Source organism: Henckelia pumila, chromosome 2, assembly GCF_033568475.1.
Source record: "Henckelia pumila isolate YLH828 chromosome 2, ASM3356847v2, whole genome shotgun sequence".
NCBI classification, from domain to species: Eukaryota; Viridiplantae; Streptophyta; class Magnoliopsida; order Lamiales; family Gesneriaceae; genus Henckelia; species Henckelia pumila.
This window is the reverse complement of record NC_133121.1, coordinates 126,672,858-126,688,613: the sequence shown is the minus strand read 5'-3', so window position 1 is coordinate 126,688,613 and position 15,756 is coordinate 126,672,858. Positions and strand designations below refer to the sequence as shown.

At 34.5% G+C, this 15,756-nt stretch overlaps 3 protein-coding genes and 1 pseudogene across 5 annotated transcripts; 2 read left to right on the top strand and 2 right to left on the bottom strand.

Moving 5' to 3' along the window:
- Positions 1-2,177: 2,177 nt before the first annotated feature.
- On the bottom strand, positions 2,178-5,039 carry LOC140884045 (protein NRT1/ PTR FAMILY 5.10-like). The gene is made up of 4 exons (XM_073290709.1): positions 4,735-5,039; positions 4,401-4,618; positions 3,516-4,063; positions 2,178-3,231 (listed from the first exon to the last, which is right to left on the bottom strand). Exons 1-4 carry the CDS (start codon positions 4,868-4,870, stop codon positions 2,415-2,417), a joined length of 1,719 nt encoding a protein of 572 aa, XP_073146810.1. The 5' UTR covers positions 4,871-5,039; the 3' UTR covers positions 2,178-2,414.
- A 1,530-nt stretch (positions 5,040-6,569) lies between these two features.
- Positions 6,570-8,028, top strand: LOC140884744 (uncharacterized). 3 transcript variants are annotated; one of them, XM_073291591.1, is made up of 4 exons: positions 6,570-6,967; positions 7,238-7,319; positions 7,548-7,721; positions 7,804-8,028. In XM_073291591.1, exons 1-4 carry the CDS (start codon positions 6,582-6,584, stop codon positions 8,026-8,028), a joined length of 867 nt encoding a protein of 288 aa, XP_073147692.1. In that variant the 5' UTR covers positions 6,570-6,581. The 3 variants fall into 3 exon arrangements, 1 of the variants encoding a protein (XP_073147692.1); XR_012150710.1 differs by lacking the exon at positions 7,238-7,319 and having other exon boundaries at positions 6,579-6,967; positions 7,804-7,947; XR_012150709.1 differs by lacking the exon at positions 7,238-7,319 and having other exon boundaries at positions 6,580-7,080; positions 7,804-7,947.
- Positions 8,029-8,130: 102 nt separating this feature from the next.
- On the bottom strand, positions 8,131-9,533 carry LOC140884745 (uncharacterized). The gene is made up of 5 exons (XM_073291593.1): positions 9,486-9,533; positions 9,246-9,345; positions 8,844-9,017; positions 8,606-8,761; positions 8,131-8,410 (listed from the first exon to the last, which is right to left on the bottom strand). Exons 1-5 carry the CDS (start codon positions 9,491-9,493, stop codon positions 8,315-8,317), a joined length of 534 nt encoding a protein of 177 aa, XP_073147694.1. The 5' UTR covers positions 9,494-9,533; the 3' UTR covers positions 8,131-8,314.
- Positions 9,534-9,945: 412 nt separating this feature from the next.
- On the top strand, positions 9,946-15,505 carry LOC140884044 (transmembrane 9 superfamily member 1-like; annotated as a pseudogene).
- The last annotated feature ends 251 nt before the right edge of the window (positions 15,506-15,756 follow it).

Genomic DNA, 15,756 nt, shown 5'->3' with positions numbered 1-15,756 from the left:
ATAGTTTGGGTGAAGTTCTCTGGTTAATGCGTCGGGTAATGAATTATCCATTCCTTTGACATGTTGGATCTCGAACTGATAATGGTTCAATTCCAATTGCCATCTAATTAGTCTTGCTGCATTTCTCCCTGCATTTCTTGATATTTTCCTTGTTTTGAAATATGTTAAATTCATATTATCTGTTCTTACTAAAAATGGTTTAGAAATAAGATAAATTTCATAAGTTCTAATTTTGAATATTAAAGCTAATAATTCTTTTTCATTCGAATGATAATTTAATTGTGCACCTTGAAAAGTTCCTGATGTATAGTTGCATAATTCTTCATTATTTCTAGTAGCTGTTTTAGTAAGTTCTTCTAAATTTCTTTCTCCAGTATAAGCTTTTAAACATGCTCCCCAGTATTCATTTGAAGCGTCTGTTTCAATTATTATTATATCTTTATTTGAAGGAAAATATAATTCAGGAAGATTACTAATTATTTTCTTTTTAATAGTGTCTATGTAATTAGTATCTTCTTTCGACCATTTCCACTTATAGTCCTGTTTAAGTTTTACCTGAAGAGGTTTTCTGATTTCTGCAAGTTTCTTAATGTAATTTCCAGAATAAGTTAATAATCCTAAAAATCTTCTTAATTGATCTTTATCTTTGATTTCACTAGAAAAATCATGAATTTTCTTAAGTATATGCGGTTGTAAACAATGTTTTCCATCTTCTATTTGTAATCCTCAATAATTTATTTTTGTTTTGAATAATTGTGCTTTCTTTTCAGAAAGTATAATTCCATCTTTATGACAAATATCTAAAACTGTCATGAGATCTTTATAATGTTGATCTAGTGTTTTTGAATAAATTAATATGTCATCTATATAAACACAACAAAAATCTATATATGATTTAAAAGATTCATCCATATATCTTTGAAAGATACCTGGTGCTTGTTTAAGTCCGAAAGGTAATACAGTCCATTGATACTGTCCTTTTGGACAACTGAATGTTGTAAGTAATTGTGTTTGTGGTTCTAGTTGAATTTGCCAGAATCCTGATTTACAATCTAAACTGGAAAAATATTTCATTTCTCCTATATAAGATAGTAAATCATTCTTATTTGGGATATAATATACATCCATAATTGTTGCTTTATTCATCTTTCGATAATCAATTACCATTCTTTTCTTATCAGTATCTTTCTTACTGACATAAAAGGCTGGTGAAGAGTGTGGACTTTTACTAGGGATGATTATCTTAAGTTTTAATAATTCTTGAACTTCTTTTTCAAATATTTTTGCATCATCCATGTTACATCTTCTTGGTGCTTCACGGATTGTGATATTAGGGTCTTTGAGTTTTATTGAAGCAATGAATTGTTTTCTTTTCTTAATTTTGTCCTGAGGATTTTCAGAACATATATCATGAAATTTTCTCATGATTTCTTTTTCAGGATTAATCGTTAAAATATTTTCTATTTTTAGTTCTATTGGATTTGTATTTCGTTTATGAAAATTCTTTGTTAATCCTTCATTTCCTACGCGAAATGCTGTTCGTATTTTGGGAATGTAAATCATTGATGATCCTTTGTTTAAAGTTATGTGATCTTCAAATTGTGTAAAGGGAAGATATTCTCTTAAAAAAGTTATTTTCTATTATAATGTCCATTCCTGATTCTATTTGATATATAATGGGTATTACAAATTTTGTTTCTTCTATTTTTATTTTTAATTTTTCTGCTACTGTATTAAGCATGATTATTGATCCATCTCCTATTCGAACTTTTAATCCTTTATCATATTTCTTCCAATAATGATTTGAAAGTATATGCTTGCTTCCTAAACACATACTTGTTCCTGTATCAACATAAGCATGTATATGATATGGTTTATGTTCTTTGATTTTAATTTAAATTTTTATATATATATTATTTGGATTAGTTTTGTTTTTATTATCCATTCTCTCTTCTTTTTTTTAAGAGATAAGGGTAAAATTGGCATTTAGAAACAAAAGTTTCTCTCTCCAGGGAGTTGAAAGTAAGTTTTATTTATATAGGGATTTATAAATAAGTTATAAAGTGTTTTAGGGAGTGATTGATAATTAACCCATGAAACCATATCATAAAAATAAAATAGCCATCTCCAAAGACCAAAATTAGTGTAATCACTTCGTCAAAACGAGCAAAACAAAGTATTTAATAGCACCATTCAAAATTCCCCCAGTACGTGAACAAAATGATACAGAAATACCTTAATCACCAATATATATACCAGTCCTCATTGTAGCATTGGTGCCAAATTTATCGAACCAACACCCTGGATAGCCACACAAGAAAACCTCCTAAACTATAGTTTGCATTAAATTCGACGAACAGCACAGCATTTGTGTTTGTTTACCCAAGAAAGTCGTAGCCTTCGATGTGATAATATCAAATAACAAGTTTCCTATTGTAAATATATGATCTCGAGAAGTAGATATGTACAATGAGTGATGCAGCAGTAAGCCCTGCCAGTAGCCAATAGAAGTAATCGAAGTGTGCCCGATTCAAGTTGTCCGCGAACCAACTGGTATGGCCATTTCTGCTCGTGGCCTTTTCAATCACAGATATGAGAAAACTACTTAAGAAACTCCCAATGCCAAAAATACTCAGGTATAGAGAAAGACCCACACTTTTAAGTTCCCCAGGAGCCTGGTCGTAGAAGAACTCTTGTAGACCGACCATGGTGAATACATCAGCTACTCCGAAAAATAAGTACTGAGGTATAAGCCACCATACGCTCATTGGTACTGTGGCCTTTGGAGTGTCAACCAGTCCATGTTCAATGGCAATTTCAAGACGCTTATTTTCCACTATGGCTGCAGCCACCATGGAAAGCATCGCGAAAAATATCCCTATACCAATGCGCTGAAGCATTGATATGCCTGAAGGTTTTCTGGTTATGGCTCTGGCAACTGGAACCAATATACAGTCGTAGATAGGAAGGACAGTGACGATAGCTATGGTGACAAAAGATTGTAGAGAAGCAGGTGGTATTTGCAAGCTAGAAGTGATTTTCCGGTCCATTGTAACCCCTTGCTTGGTAAATAAAGTAGATACCTGCGCAAACACAATAGCATAGACCAAAGATGTCGCCCATATTGGAACAAGTCTAAGAACTGCCTTCGCCTCTTCAATGTCATCAATGCTACAAACTCTGCCATCTTTCTTTGACCCATCAGGCATAACCAAGGCTTTGTTTAGAAATCTACAACAAACTCAAAACATTGAAGATGTAACACCTCTTAAACAAATGGAAAGCATTCTATTTTTTCTACTCAGGGGAAGATGACAAAAGGCAACAAGAAGTAAAGCAAATTTCTAATTCTTGATTTTCTTCAATAATGCAATGGAATCCACTAAATCATACGAATTGTAATAATCCACATCAGCATTTCGCATATCAACATAATTTTGATAGGTTCGTGTTGCACAGAATTAAGCACTTGCATTCTAGTGTTTGTGAAAATAATATTAAGTGTTTTTACTCACTTGAATTGCTGAATGCCCTCATGAGCCAGAATTCCCTGAGCTTCCTCCTCTGTGGATATGGCTGTAGGGTTAGTCTGCCAGTTTCTAACTGCTCTGACAAACACTTGACCGATTCTGATAAATGGGTTTATATCATCGCTGTGTGCGCGAAATCGGTATGTCTTAGTCCCCAGGAAAAAAATAATCAGGGCAAGGCACATGACAATACAAGGGACCCCAAAGCCAAGACCCCATCCCAGATTGTCTTGGATGTAGTTCAAAACAGTGAGAACCACCAAAATACCAGCAGAAAAGGAAAAGTACCACCAATTAAAGAATGAGCTTTTGGCTTTACACTCGATCGGATCTTGCTCATCAAATTGGTCAGCTCCAAAAGCTTGAACACATGGTTTATGCCCACCTTGGGCCAATGCTACTACATACAAAGAGAAGAAAAATAGAAAAACTTGAAGCTGAGGTGGGGAACATGCTGTGCTATTGGAAGCTTTTTGGCAGTCGGAATCTTCGAATGGATAAAAGAAAGCCGATGCAGTCAATAATCCAAGTCCCTATACTCCATCCCATTGAAAAAAAAAACATAATTAGCCTTTTCAGACAAGGAAAAAGAATTCGAGAAAAGTATGTGAACAAAAGATCTTCATGCTAATCAAAGTAAGATTTATCTAGCTACACGTGAGGTTTGTATTCTTGCATGATTGCATCCGTACGTCCCACCACACTAACCTAAACATCACCATCTAAAAGCAATTGGCCAGGTCCAGAGACCATACTGTAAAAATGTACCCACGATCTACTAGCTAGTTCAGTAAACAAACTAGCAGAAACGATAAACATGAAAAACTAGAGCAAATACACCAACACTGAGGAAGAAGAATCTGCTCATACCAGAATATAGAGGCCAGAAGCGAGAGTTATCATACGGTACCGACCCAGAAACGAGTCAGCTATAAAGGCACCCAACAGTGGCAAAAGCGACGCCACTCCAGACCACAAGTTCACATTCTCCGCCGCCTCGGCAGTGGACTGCCCCAAGGGCCCCGTCAAGAAGCTTATCAAATTCGAACTTATTCCGTAGTATGCAAACCTCTCAGCCACTTCCACACCTAAAACGCAAATTATTATTATTATTATTATTTTGAAACAAAAAAAACCCATAAAATTAAGCTCAAATTTTCAAGTAGTTGATCATTTCACAAAGCTAGCTATCATCGATAGATACCAATGATGAAGGCAGCAGATCTCCAGCCACCGGATTCGGAATGGGTTGCGGTTCGGCCTTTGAAGTCAACGGATCCATCAACGGCGTCGTTCAACAGAGGAGCTTCGGCGTCGGATACATGGATCCCAGTGGCCATGGTCTCTCTCCACGCCACAAGCTTTTTGGGATCGGGGCAAATAATTCGGATCGTTTTACATTATTAAAATTTTAATTATATCGGGTAACTAAATTCCGCGGAATTTTAAACTTTCCTTTAAAAGGTAAATCACACCCTTCTAGGTAGCCAGATGACTGAAAATGGACTTCTCAGTTCTCACCTCCTGTTTCATGATGTTTTATTTAAATCGTTTCTTGGAACACACTTGCTTCACGTCATTAACAAAATAATAACTTATGAATGTAATGATTCTTGATAATCATTTTTAAAAAAACGTGGACCAAAATATCTCCTTATATTTTTTTTACAACAAAATTTTGTTGACTCGATATAATTAAAATTATAATAAAAATCAAATAAATTTGCCCACATTTATTCTTATGTTAAACTCACTGGTATATAAATTTGGAGAAACGTTATTCTGCTTAGGGGTGTTAAAAATAAACTCAACTCTTCAACATGATATGTGTCGATTCGAAAAAATATCGGATTATGATTGGAGGGTTTTGGGTATGGGTCAATCAGGTTTACCCGAAAGTTAACTCGAACAAATTAATCGGGTTCGAGTTCGGTTCGGGTCAACCCGGATTGACCCGAGATTACCCAAAAATTTCGGGATTGACCCGAGAATAGATTACCCGAAAATTTTTATTATTATGTTCTATATATAATTACGAAATATTTGCTACATTTTTATATGTGTAAGTTTGAAATAAATTTATTGTAAATGGATATAATAGATTTTCGTTATTTAATGTTTATTTTGTACAATTTTGATTTTTTAAAATAATTTTTTAGTTTTTGTAGTAAATATACTTTAAATTTTCTAATACTAGAATTTAAAATTTAAATTATATATAAACTTAGATTTTATTATTATGTGTTTAAATTAAATATTATTATTATCATTGTATGTTTGGAATTTTTATTTAATTATTATTTTTAAATAATAAAAATAAAATCTGGTTGTTTCAAGTTCATCAAATTAGCCAGGTTCGCGTTGGTTATTTTCAGGTTGATTCGGGTTTGAGTTCGAATTAAGACATTTTTAAATAATATTTTCGCCGACCCGAACCTACTCAACCCACCTGATTTGACATTGATGCCCCGCGGTGCGGGAAATCTATGGGCGCCACTGAGCTGGCGCTCACCTCATTTTTTTTAAAAAAAACTGTTTTTTCCTTATTTTTGAAATGCTCAATCTCATCATCACCTTCACTATTATATCCATCACCTTCACGCCTCACAACCACCATTACCAACACAAATCACCATTTTAAGAGATTGTTTGCAAAAGATTATATTTTTTGTAAAAGTGATAAATTTATAGATTATAAAAAAATTAAAAAAATAAAAAATTGTTAGTGTTTGAAAACAAATGTGAAAATATAAAAATCAAAATTGGGTTACCCAATATAATTAAAATTTATATAAAAATAATATTTGACCTCTTATGCCAAACACTTTCATAATCAAACAAAAACCATCTCATGCGGGATAAAGTCTGATTTGACCTCTTATACCAAACACTTTCATAATCAATTACCAGAGCAATGATAATTCTGAGATAGATTAAATGAGATATATTTCATACGACTTGATTTATATAAAAATATTTATTTTTTTTTTATGTAAACAACAGTGACTTTCATTTCAGATATTGACTCATTGTAGATCATGAAAGCATTGGATGCTTCCATATTATGAAGAGTGGACTGGTTATCATCACGAGACAATGCAAACCAAAGCCGATTCGAACCGGTCTGTAGGGGAGGGCCAAAAAGGACAGCTGGTCCTCCTCAATTTCCCTTTTCAAGAACCGGGCGATCGAGTTCCCTACAAACGGCCAAAAAACAACACAACCCAACCCAACCCAATCACAAACAGAAACCTCATGTGTTTTGACCCTCACACGCATTGGTGGCGCTCTCTCAATCTCTTCCCCCATAAACTCCAATTCACAGCCCGAAATCACAATGAAAGGCCCGATCAAAACGATATATTCTCCAGCCAGCCCTTTTCATTCTCAGCCACAGCCATGAATTTGAGCTCTTGGCTCGGCCGCAGCAGGCCGAGGTACTTGCTGTTCATCCTCGCTCTTCCTTTCCTTCTCCCATTTTTCTTCGCCACCTGTCCCCTCATCTGCGCCATGGAAGTGTACTTCCAGATACGCAAGAGGCGGCGGAAGGGTTAGACGATTGTTTGAGTTTGTATATACTTTTAATGCACTTTTTTTGTGGTTGTATGTATTAATCGTTGTATGATTTTAGACGATTGTTTGAGTTTGTAAAACTGAAGATCGGTGATTTTTATTATAATTCTGATTTTGGTTAATCTGAAATCTAGCAAAAAAGCCTACGATTCAAAGTATCTAGCACTGTCAAAATCTCATCGAGTCCAGGGGATATCGTTGTCTGAATTGCGCAGCGTATGAAATTTGTTCCTTTTGCAGTCCATTTTATTGTATCATTTTGGATTATATAGATTTTTCCCATTAGGAAAATGGGAGAAACAAGACTTGCTTATTCTTTGGAAACTCATTTAACAGCTTAATTCTTGAATTTGCTTTGAATATTGGGTGGTTAACATCTTTATTATTGAAGACCGTGTTAAAATTGAATGTCAGATACTAAAGTTTGGTTAAACTTGTTGACAGATGTGTGATGAATGTATTGCCGAAGTCAAACATGAAATTGTGAACGAAGGAAGTGATACTGAGTTTCAGCCGGAAATGCCGGTTGGTGGAGGGAGCACACACATAAATGCAGACAAAAATGCCACTCTGAGAAATCTGGCGGAAATAGCATTGGAATTTTACAATGACACCAAAGTTAGAAAAATTATTTGATATATCTACATATCATTATCACCGCTATTATTATTTTTTTAACATTCTGTTCTGCATTTTTCAGTCCAAGAAGTTCAAGCTTGTGAAGGTTTGTAAGGTCAACACTATTGCATTTAGATATAGCGGGGTGACTTTCAGGGCACGAGAAGATGGAAGTGAGGAGTCTCCTCTTTTTCGAGCTGTTGTTTTTTTGTGTAAGCCCTTGTTTTGTGAAATAAAGGTACCATATTCTTCTCATTCTCGACCTCAATTTATTTATTTTAATTGCAACTATTTTCTAGTTGAATAAGGAATTAAGTTAAGAATTTTGGAGAAGACTCTGAATATGCAATTGCGAATGACCATAATTGTTTCAAAATATAACCGGTAGCGCTGTCGGAATCAGTGCCATCACAAGCAATATCCTCAAGACTGAATAGGATAATCTTTCAAAATTATCGCGTCCAACTATCACATAATATAGTAATGAATAACATAATTAGATCCCTTCCTTCACGACTACGACCACCTTAAAAATTCACAAGAAGTGAAAATTTATAAGCGGAAAGGCATTTAATATAATTTTTCGAGATATCTTACCAAATGGAAAGGGGGAAATCTTCAATTTCACATGCTCGCTTTGGACCAGCATAATCATCATCATTGGGCAGAAGTGTGACTTCATTATCCTCCTAAAAAACAACAAACACCAACTGCTAAACTTCTTCGCTGACAAAATGTTGGACTTCTGGTGATACAATTATGGTCATTCGCAATTGCATATTCAGAGTCTACTCCAAAATTCTTAACTTAATTCCTCATTCAACTAGAAAATAGTTGCAATTAAAATAAATAAATTGAGGTCGAGAATGAGAAGAATATGGTACCTTTATTTCACAAAACAAGGGCTTACACAAAAAGACAACAGCTCGAAAAAGAGGAGACTCCTCACTTCCATCTTCTCGTGCCCTGAAAGTCACCCCGCTATATCTAAATGCAATAGTGTTGACCTTACAAACCTTCACAAGCTTGAACTTCTTGGACTGAAAAATGCAGAACAGAATGTTAAAAAAATAATAATAGCGGTGATAATGATATGTAGATATATCAAATAACTTTTCTAACTTTGGTGTCATTGTAAAATTCCAATGCTATTTCCGCCAGATTTCTCAGAGTGGCATTTTTGTCTGCATTTATGTGTGTGCTCCCTCCACCAACCGGCATTTCCGGCTGAAACTCAGTATCACTTCCTTCGTCCACAATTTCATGTTTGACTTCGGCAATACATTCATCACACATCTGTCAACAAGTTTAACCAAACTTTAGTCTCTGACATTCAATTTTAACACGGTCTTCAATAATAAAGATGTTAACCACCCAATATTCAAGGCAAATTCAAGAATTAAGCTGTTAAATGAGTTTCCAAAGAATAAGCAAGTCTTGTTTCTCCCATTTTCCTAATGGGAAAAATCTATATAATCCAAAATGATACAATAAAATGGACTGCAAAAGGAACAAATTTCATACGCTGCGCAATTCAAACAACGACATCCCCTGGACTCGATGAGATTTTGACAATGCTAAATACTTTGAATCGTAGGCTTTTTTGCGGCTGGGCTTCATAGTGCTGCACATTTCAGATTAACCAAAATCAGAATTATAATAAAAATCACCGATCTTCAGTTTTACAAACTCAAACAATCGTCTAAAATCATACAACGATTAATACATAAAACCACAAAAAAAGTGCATTAAAAGTATATCAACCTTTTCATTCTCGGATTTCCACCTACAAGAGAATACCTAATGTATATAGAATATGAATATAAGAGGGTTAGATCTAAACAAAACAAAACAATTTATATTTATATATATTATTATATTATATTATTAAAGTTGAACCTAAAGCAACCGGTTGGATTTCCATTCAATTTTTAACATAGATAAAAAAAAAACAAAAGAAAATTGAGGACGGAAGGGTCATATAGTCTCATAGATGATAAGCCTTGGAAGTTGGAACAATATGAATATAATACATACGGTCTCTAATCACCATATTTGTAAGTAAAAAATATGGTACCACCTAACTTAGCACACATTATGGGTAATATGTATAAATATGCTATTATTCTAATATTTTTGTATTAAAAACTACGATATATTACTAATGTCTAATTATACTTTAAAAAATATTTTTTTAAAAAATAAAAATTAACCGAGGTATAGAGTAGATAATTATATGTTCCAGTTGTGGGTAAAATATTTGTGCATATAATGAGAATATTGCTCAGATCCAAAAAAAGGGTAGAATACTGAGTTTAATCTAAGCGTTATATCTCGTCGGAAATTCCAGTTCCTATTGAGATCTGAATTCTAACCAGAAATTGAAGTGAGAGTTGAAGAAAATTTGATCTTTCCCCTTCGCGCATTACTGATTCAGATCCAGCAAACCGAGAAATTCAAGCGATGTGCGACGCCGTTCGAACACTCTGCATCTTTGTTATCTCGTTATCGTTCCTTGTTTCCTCCACTCTTGGAAAGGTGAAGTTATCAGTTTAAGAACTTTGTGTGTTTTGCTGGTTGCATACGCGGTTATTTCAATTGTTCCTTAGGTTATGAGGTGTGTAGTTTTTTATTGCTTCAATATTGATTTTGGTTGAATTTGATTGTCGGTGGGTTTCATAGTTCTGTATAACTGGTAATGTATCGGGGGAGAAAAGGAATTTGATCTGGTATGTACGGGAGAAGCAAGTTAACAGTGTGACGCCCTCCCTTTCCTCCTTTTTCTTCAAATTTTTTGTTCTTTTAGGGTAAAAAGATGTCGCTAGTCATCACCCTGACGTTCAACAGGCTTCTTTTGGTGTGCTTCGATTACATGCAGTTTTATGCTGATTTCTATTTTCTGTGTTGATTCACATTTAGCTCATTAGCTGTATTGCCTTTTCTTTTGTGGATTTGGTGGTTAAAATTGTTATATTTTATGTATAAACACATACTTGTGTATATGATGCCCAATTTGATCATAAAGTTTATGCCTTTTTGTGATGAATTTAATTTGGAGAAAATCTAATTTCTCAATTGAGTGATGGAGATAGAATGATTATGTTATGCCTTTTTTATTGTTGACATCGCAAAATATGCAGTATCAAGCCGGTGATCCCGTCACTCTATGGGTAAACAAGGTTGGCCCATTTAACAACCCCCAGGAAACCTACAATTATTACAGCCTCCCCGTTTTGCCGGTCATCTGAAAATGGTGCTCACAAGTGGGGTGGTCTTGGCGAGGTTCTTGGTGGGAATGAACTTATAGATAGCCAAATTGATATAAAGTTTAAGAGTAATATTCTTTAACTGAATTTTATTTAAACACAATCTTTCGTCTCCCAGAACCTTGGACATTTCATTCTACAATATCTTTTTGCAGAAGATGTTGATAAGACTACAATTTGTGAGATTGAACTGGACGCAGTTAAGGTTAAACAGTTCAGGGAAGCTGTAGAGGATTTATACTGGTTTGAATTTTTTATGGGTACGTGTCCGATGATTGTAGATTCCGTACTTGAGGTGATGCCGCATTGGTGTGGCTAGTATTTTTTCTATTCCTTTCATTTTTCTGTTCTTATTAAAATGTTTTCATTATTTTGCACTCTTACTCTTTCTTTCTAACCCCTGTTGTTTCTGTGTGCGCGCCTGGGTCTTTGGTGATAAGATGATTTGCCGTTGTGGGGTACGTTTATATATTTTCAGAAGTGTATTAGGCTGGTTGTGTTATACTGTGATTAACCTTTACTTCATTCGTGAAGGTTTTATCGGTGAGGTGCTTCCTGATAGAACTCGTGATACAAAGCATGTGCTTTTTACTCATAAGAATCTCATCATCAAATATAATGAAAACCAGGTGGATTCAATGAAATGTTTTGTCTGTTTCACACAGTAATTATTTTATGTTCCAGTACCAATACATTTTCTATCTGAAATTGAATATTTGTGCTTGCAGATCATTCACGTGAATCTCACTCAAGAAGTTCCTAAACCACTTGAAGAGGGAAGAGTGTTAGATATGACCTACTCTGTCAAATGGGTTTCAACCAATATAACGTTTGCACGCCGCTTTGACGTTTATCTAGACTATCCCTTTTTTGAGCATCAGGTATTTAATTATTTCTCGGAACATAGCTTTTGTCTGTGATTTCATCTATTCCGGTAATAATGAATTACACAATCTCTGATCACTTTTCTCTAAAGATACCATTGAATAGGGGGAGCATATACTAGCTATTCAGTTGATCCTATAGTTTATGTTATTCCTCCTTGTCAGCTTATCCAAGAATCATCATTTTGCAGATCCACCGGTTCTCTGTTTTTAATTCTTTCATGATGGTGATTTTCCTTACTGGTCTGGTTTCAATGATATTGATGCGCACCCTTCGCAATGATTACGCTAAATATGCTCGGGAAGATGATGATCTTGAGACTCTGGTAGTAATTTTTGAACTTTATTTTGTCTGCATAAAATATGCTGAAATTTGTTCCTAACATTTTTTTGTCCTGTGTGCCACTTTATATGCTTGCACCATAAATTAAATTCCTTTAAATTCTCTCTCTTCGTGTATAGGAGCGGGATGTGAGTGAGGAGTCAGGGTGGAAACTTGTCCATGGTGATGTATTTCGGCCTCCCCAAAATTTGGCTCTTCTCTCAGCTGTTGTTGGCACTGGTGCTCAATTAGCAACACTTGTATTTCTTGTCATCATTTTGGCGATCATCGGGATGTTATATATAGGGTACGTCAAATGCTTATGTTTTGAGATTTTAGATCTCGTTGCTATTTAAAATTTTAAAACGAGTTAAGCAGTAGATCTAGCTTGTTTCGATCGGTATCATATTCTACAACGCTGAGGTTAGAAACTTTAAGATCATATGACACACAATAGTTGATATGACATCCAAACAATTTATTGGAGTGTAACTTTTTAGTTGGATCTAGTTCTTTGTTGACAAATTCAAGTTATTAGGTCCATTCTTGTTTCGACGAGTTTGTTATAGTTTAGGTTGTCTGTCATTTCTCCTTTCAGAGCCTCCAAACCCTTTTCCATAAAGAAGGGCAATAATGAAATAAGAAATTGTAATTTTAAAATTTAGACGTCCAAAAGAAATCATGTATGACTTCTATATTGTCAGTGCCTCAGTGGTATTATTATCCTTTATTTTACCGACAGTAGGCATTAAATAGTTGATTTCGCTCTGTATGACTTTGAATCAACTTTCACCCCTAAAAATTTTTTTAACTCCATTTGTTCTCTACCTAGATGATTTATAGTAATTTACAGATCATACAAAATTTTAGTAAGGCTCATTATGGATTTCAACTCACTTCCTGTTTCTTGAACACTTTTTTCGTTTTCCCGTGTTTCGAGTCGGTAGTTTTTCATTTTTTACCCGCATGAAATTCATCTTCCTTTGGTTACCACTATCTTGGTGTCAGTTGCTTCAAGAGATCAGAACAGTTACTTTTTGTTTGTTATACTCAATCGGACTTGTTTCAAGTGATATAACCTGCTGTTGTCTTGTATATCAGGAGAGGAGCAATTGTCACGACCTTTATCATCTGTTATGCATTCACCTCATTCATTGCTGGTTACGTGAGTGGTGGCATGTATTCTCGAAATGGGGGTATGTTTCTTTTTACTGCCCCCATTTATGGTTGTAATTTTTATTGTAGCTTAAAATTTCCTTTACTTATAACCTGTTTCACCCCTTTTAAATTTTTATAAAACTAAATCATTTTTCAGGTAAAAAATGGATAAAGTCAATGATTCTCACGGCATCACTGTTTCCCTTCATGTGCTTTGGTATTGGGTTTGTTTTGAATACCGTTGCCATATTTTATGGATCGCTAGCTGCTATACCCTTTGGCACAATTGTGGTTGTTTTCATCATTTGGGGTTTTATTTCTTTCCCATTGGCACTTCTTGGTACCGTTGTTGGAAGAAACTGGAGTGGTACTCCAAACAACCCTTGCCGAGTTAAGACAATTCCCCGTCCAATTCCTGAGAAGAAATGGTATCTCACACCATCAGTTATCTCTCTCATGGGTGGTCTGCTTCCGTTTGGAAGCATTTTCATTGAAATGTATTTTGTCTTCACTTCATTCTGGAATTACAAGGTAATTTATTTTTCTTTATACACTGAAGCATCTGCAGAAATGATTGAGAATCAGGCCGCTGGGCTCTGCTTACTTTTTGTTTTCTTTTTGGCCCCATTTCTATATTACAAAGTACAATCAGATATGGTCGGTTCTTATAGTTTGAGAATAAAGGATCATATAAAGCTCTACTAGTTTATTTAAAATTAAGCTCTTAAAAATGTTTGACGAAGTCATTCATTCAAGTTAATACAAGAGAGAAAAATGTTGAGGGGAAAAAATTCGGTGGATAATTTGGATTCTGGAGAGTATTGAAGTCATCTTGAATAAAATTCATGTGATCTTAAAAAAACAAATTGGCTGGGTTTTATTTTTATAAAAGATTGAATGAGACCTTACAGCTTATTCTTAATTCCCATAAAATTGTTTTGAAGAGAAATTAACTACTTGCAAACATCTATAAGTTATTAACCATCTTGGAAGATGTTTGGAACATTTTATGAGGTGATCCAAACAGTCTCAAATGTTACAGTCTGTTACAGTGTATGGAAATATGGTCAATTTGATGCCTTACGCGAGTGAATTTCTTAGTAAAATCTTGGACAATCTTATATATGCTGACATTCAAAGGAAGTGTCTAAAAGAATTAACTCTTGAATAAACTGTCATAGAACTATAGTTTTTGACATAGATGATCGAGTTTTTGCTAAAGATCTTTGATACATTATCCTCTACCTGGGTAATTATGTGTAATTCTTTGCTGTGTTGTTTTCAGGTTTATTATGTCTATGGCTTCATGCTCCTTGTGTTTGTAATTCTGATCATCGTCACTATTTGTGTGACAATTGTTGGGACTTATTTCTTGCTGAATGCGGAGAACTATCACTGGCAATGGACCTCATTTTTCTCTGCTGCTTCTACTGCTCTTTATGTGTACCTCTATTCAGTGTATTACTATCACGTGAAGACTAGGATGTCTGGTTTCTTCCAGACCAGCTTTTATTTCGGATACACTTTGATGTTCTGTCTTGGGTTGGGAATGCTATGTGGTAAGTTTGTTTGTTCTTTTCTTCCGCCCTTCACCGAGGCATGAAAGAGCTACTTTTATCATTGCACTAAGAAGTTTTCATATTAGTATTATACACTGTTAATAACTATTTCGTCTGCCTGAAATTTCAGGCGCAGTTGGATATCTCGGCTCTAGATTGTTTGTCAGGAGAATTTACCGAAACATCAAATGTGACTAATGTTAGTTATGTGCAATGGAGAACTCGGGTTTGGCCATTATTTCACAGAAAAGTTAATTGCCCATTGCAAGATCATGGAAGACCAGTTCTGCAGAGTCGCCAAAATATTTATGTTTTAACAGAAACGAACGGTCGAAGGAACAAAAATGGCCAGAAGACTCAATTTTGCCTTTCTTCTATTTACCCTCTTGGCATGATTTTACTGCGAAATTTGTTTAACCTATAAATCTTGATGTTTTGGTCTCGGTTAACTACCTTTTGCTTTTATTTCATTGATTTGACGTGGGAATGGTTCATTTATTTTTGGAGGATTGTTGAAGAAATATGTCCAGACTTCTAAGTGTTATTAATATGTGATTATGAAATTTGAAGCAACTGGCAAGTAATTGTCACAGAAGTTGTGAGGAAATTGTTGTCGATTCTGTACATATATCAACATTATGAGTTATGTTTTAAATAATTATGTTGGTCAGCAAATGTGTATTTGCTAATTCTCTCTTAAAAAAAGAATATGAAATTTAAATTATATGACTTTAAAAAAAATTGAAATTTAATTATATTTTATGTTATAGAAATACATAATATTTAATATACACAATTAATAGATAACACATCGTGCTTGGCACAGTAACCACTCATTTATTATAT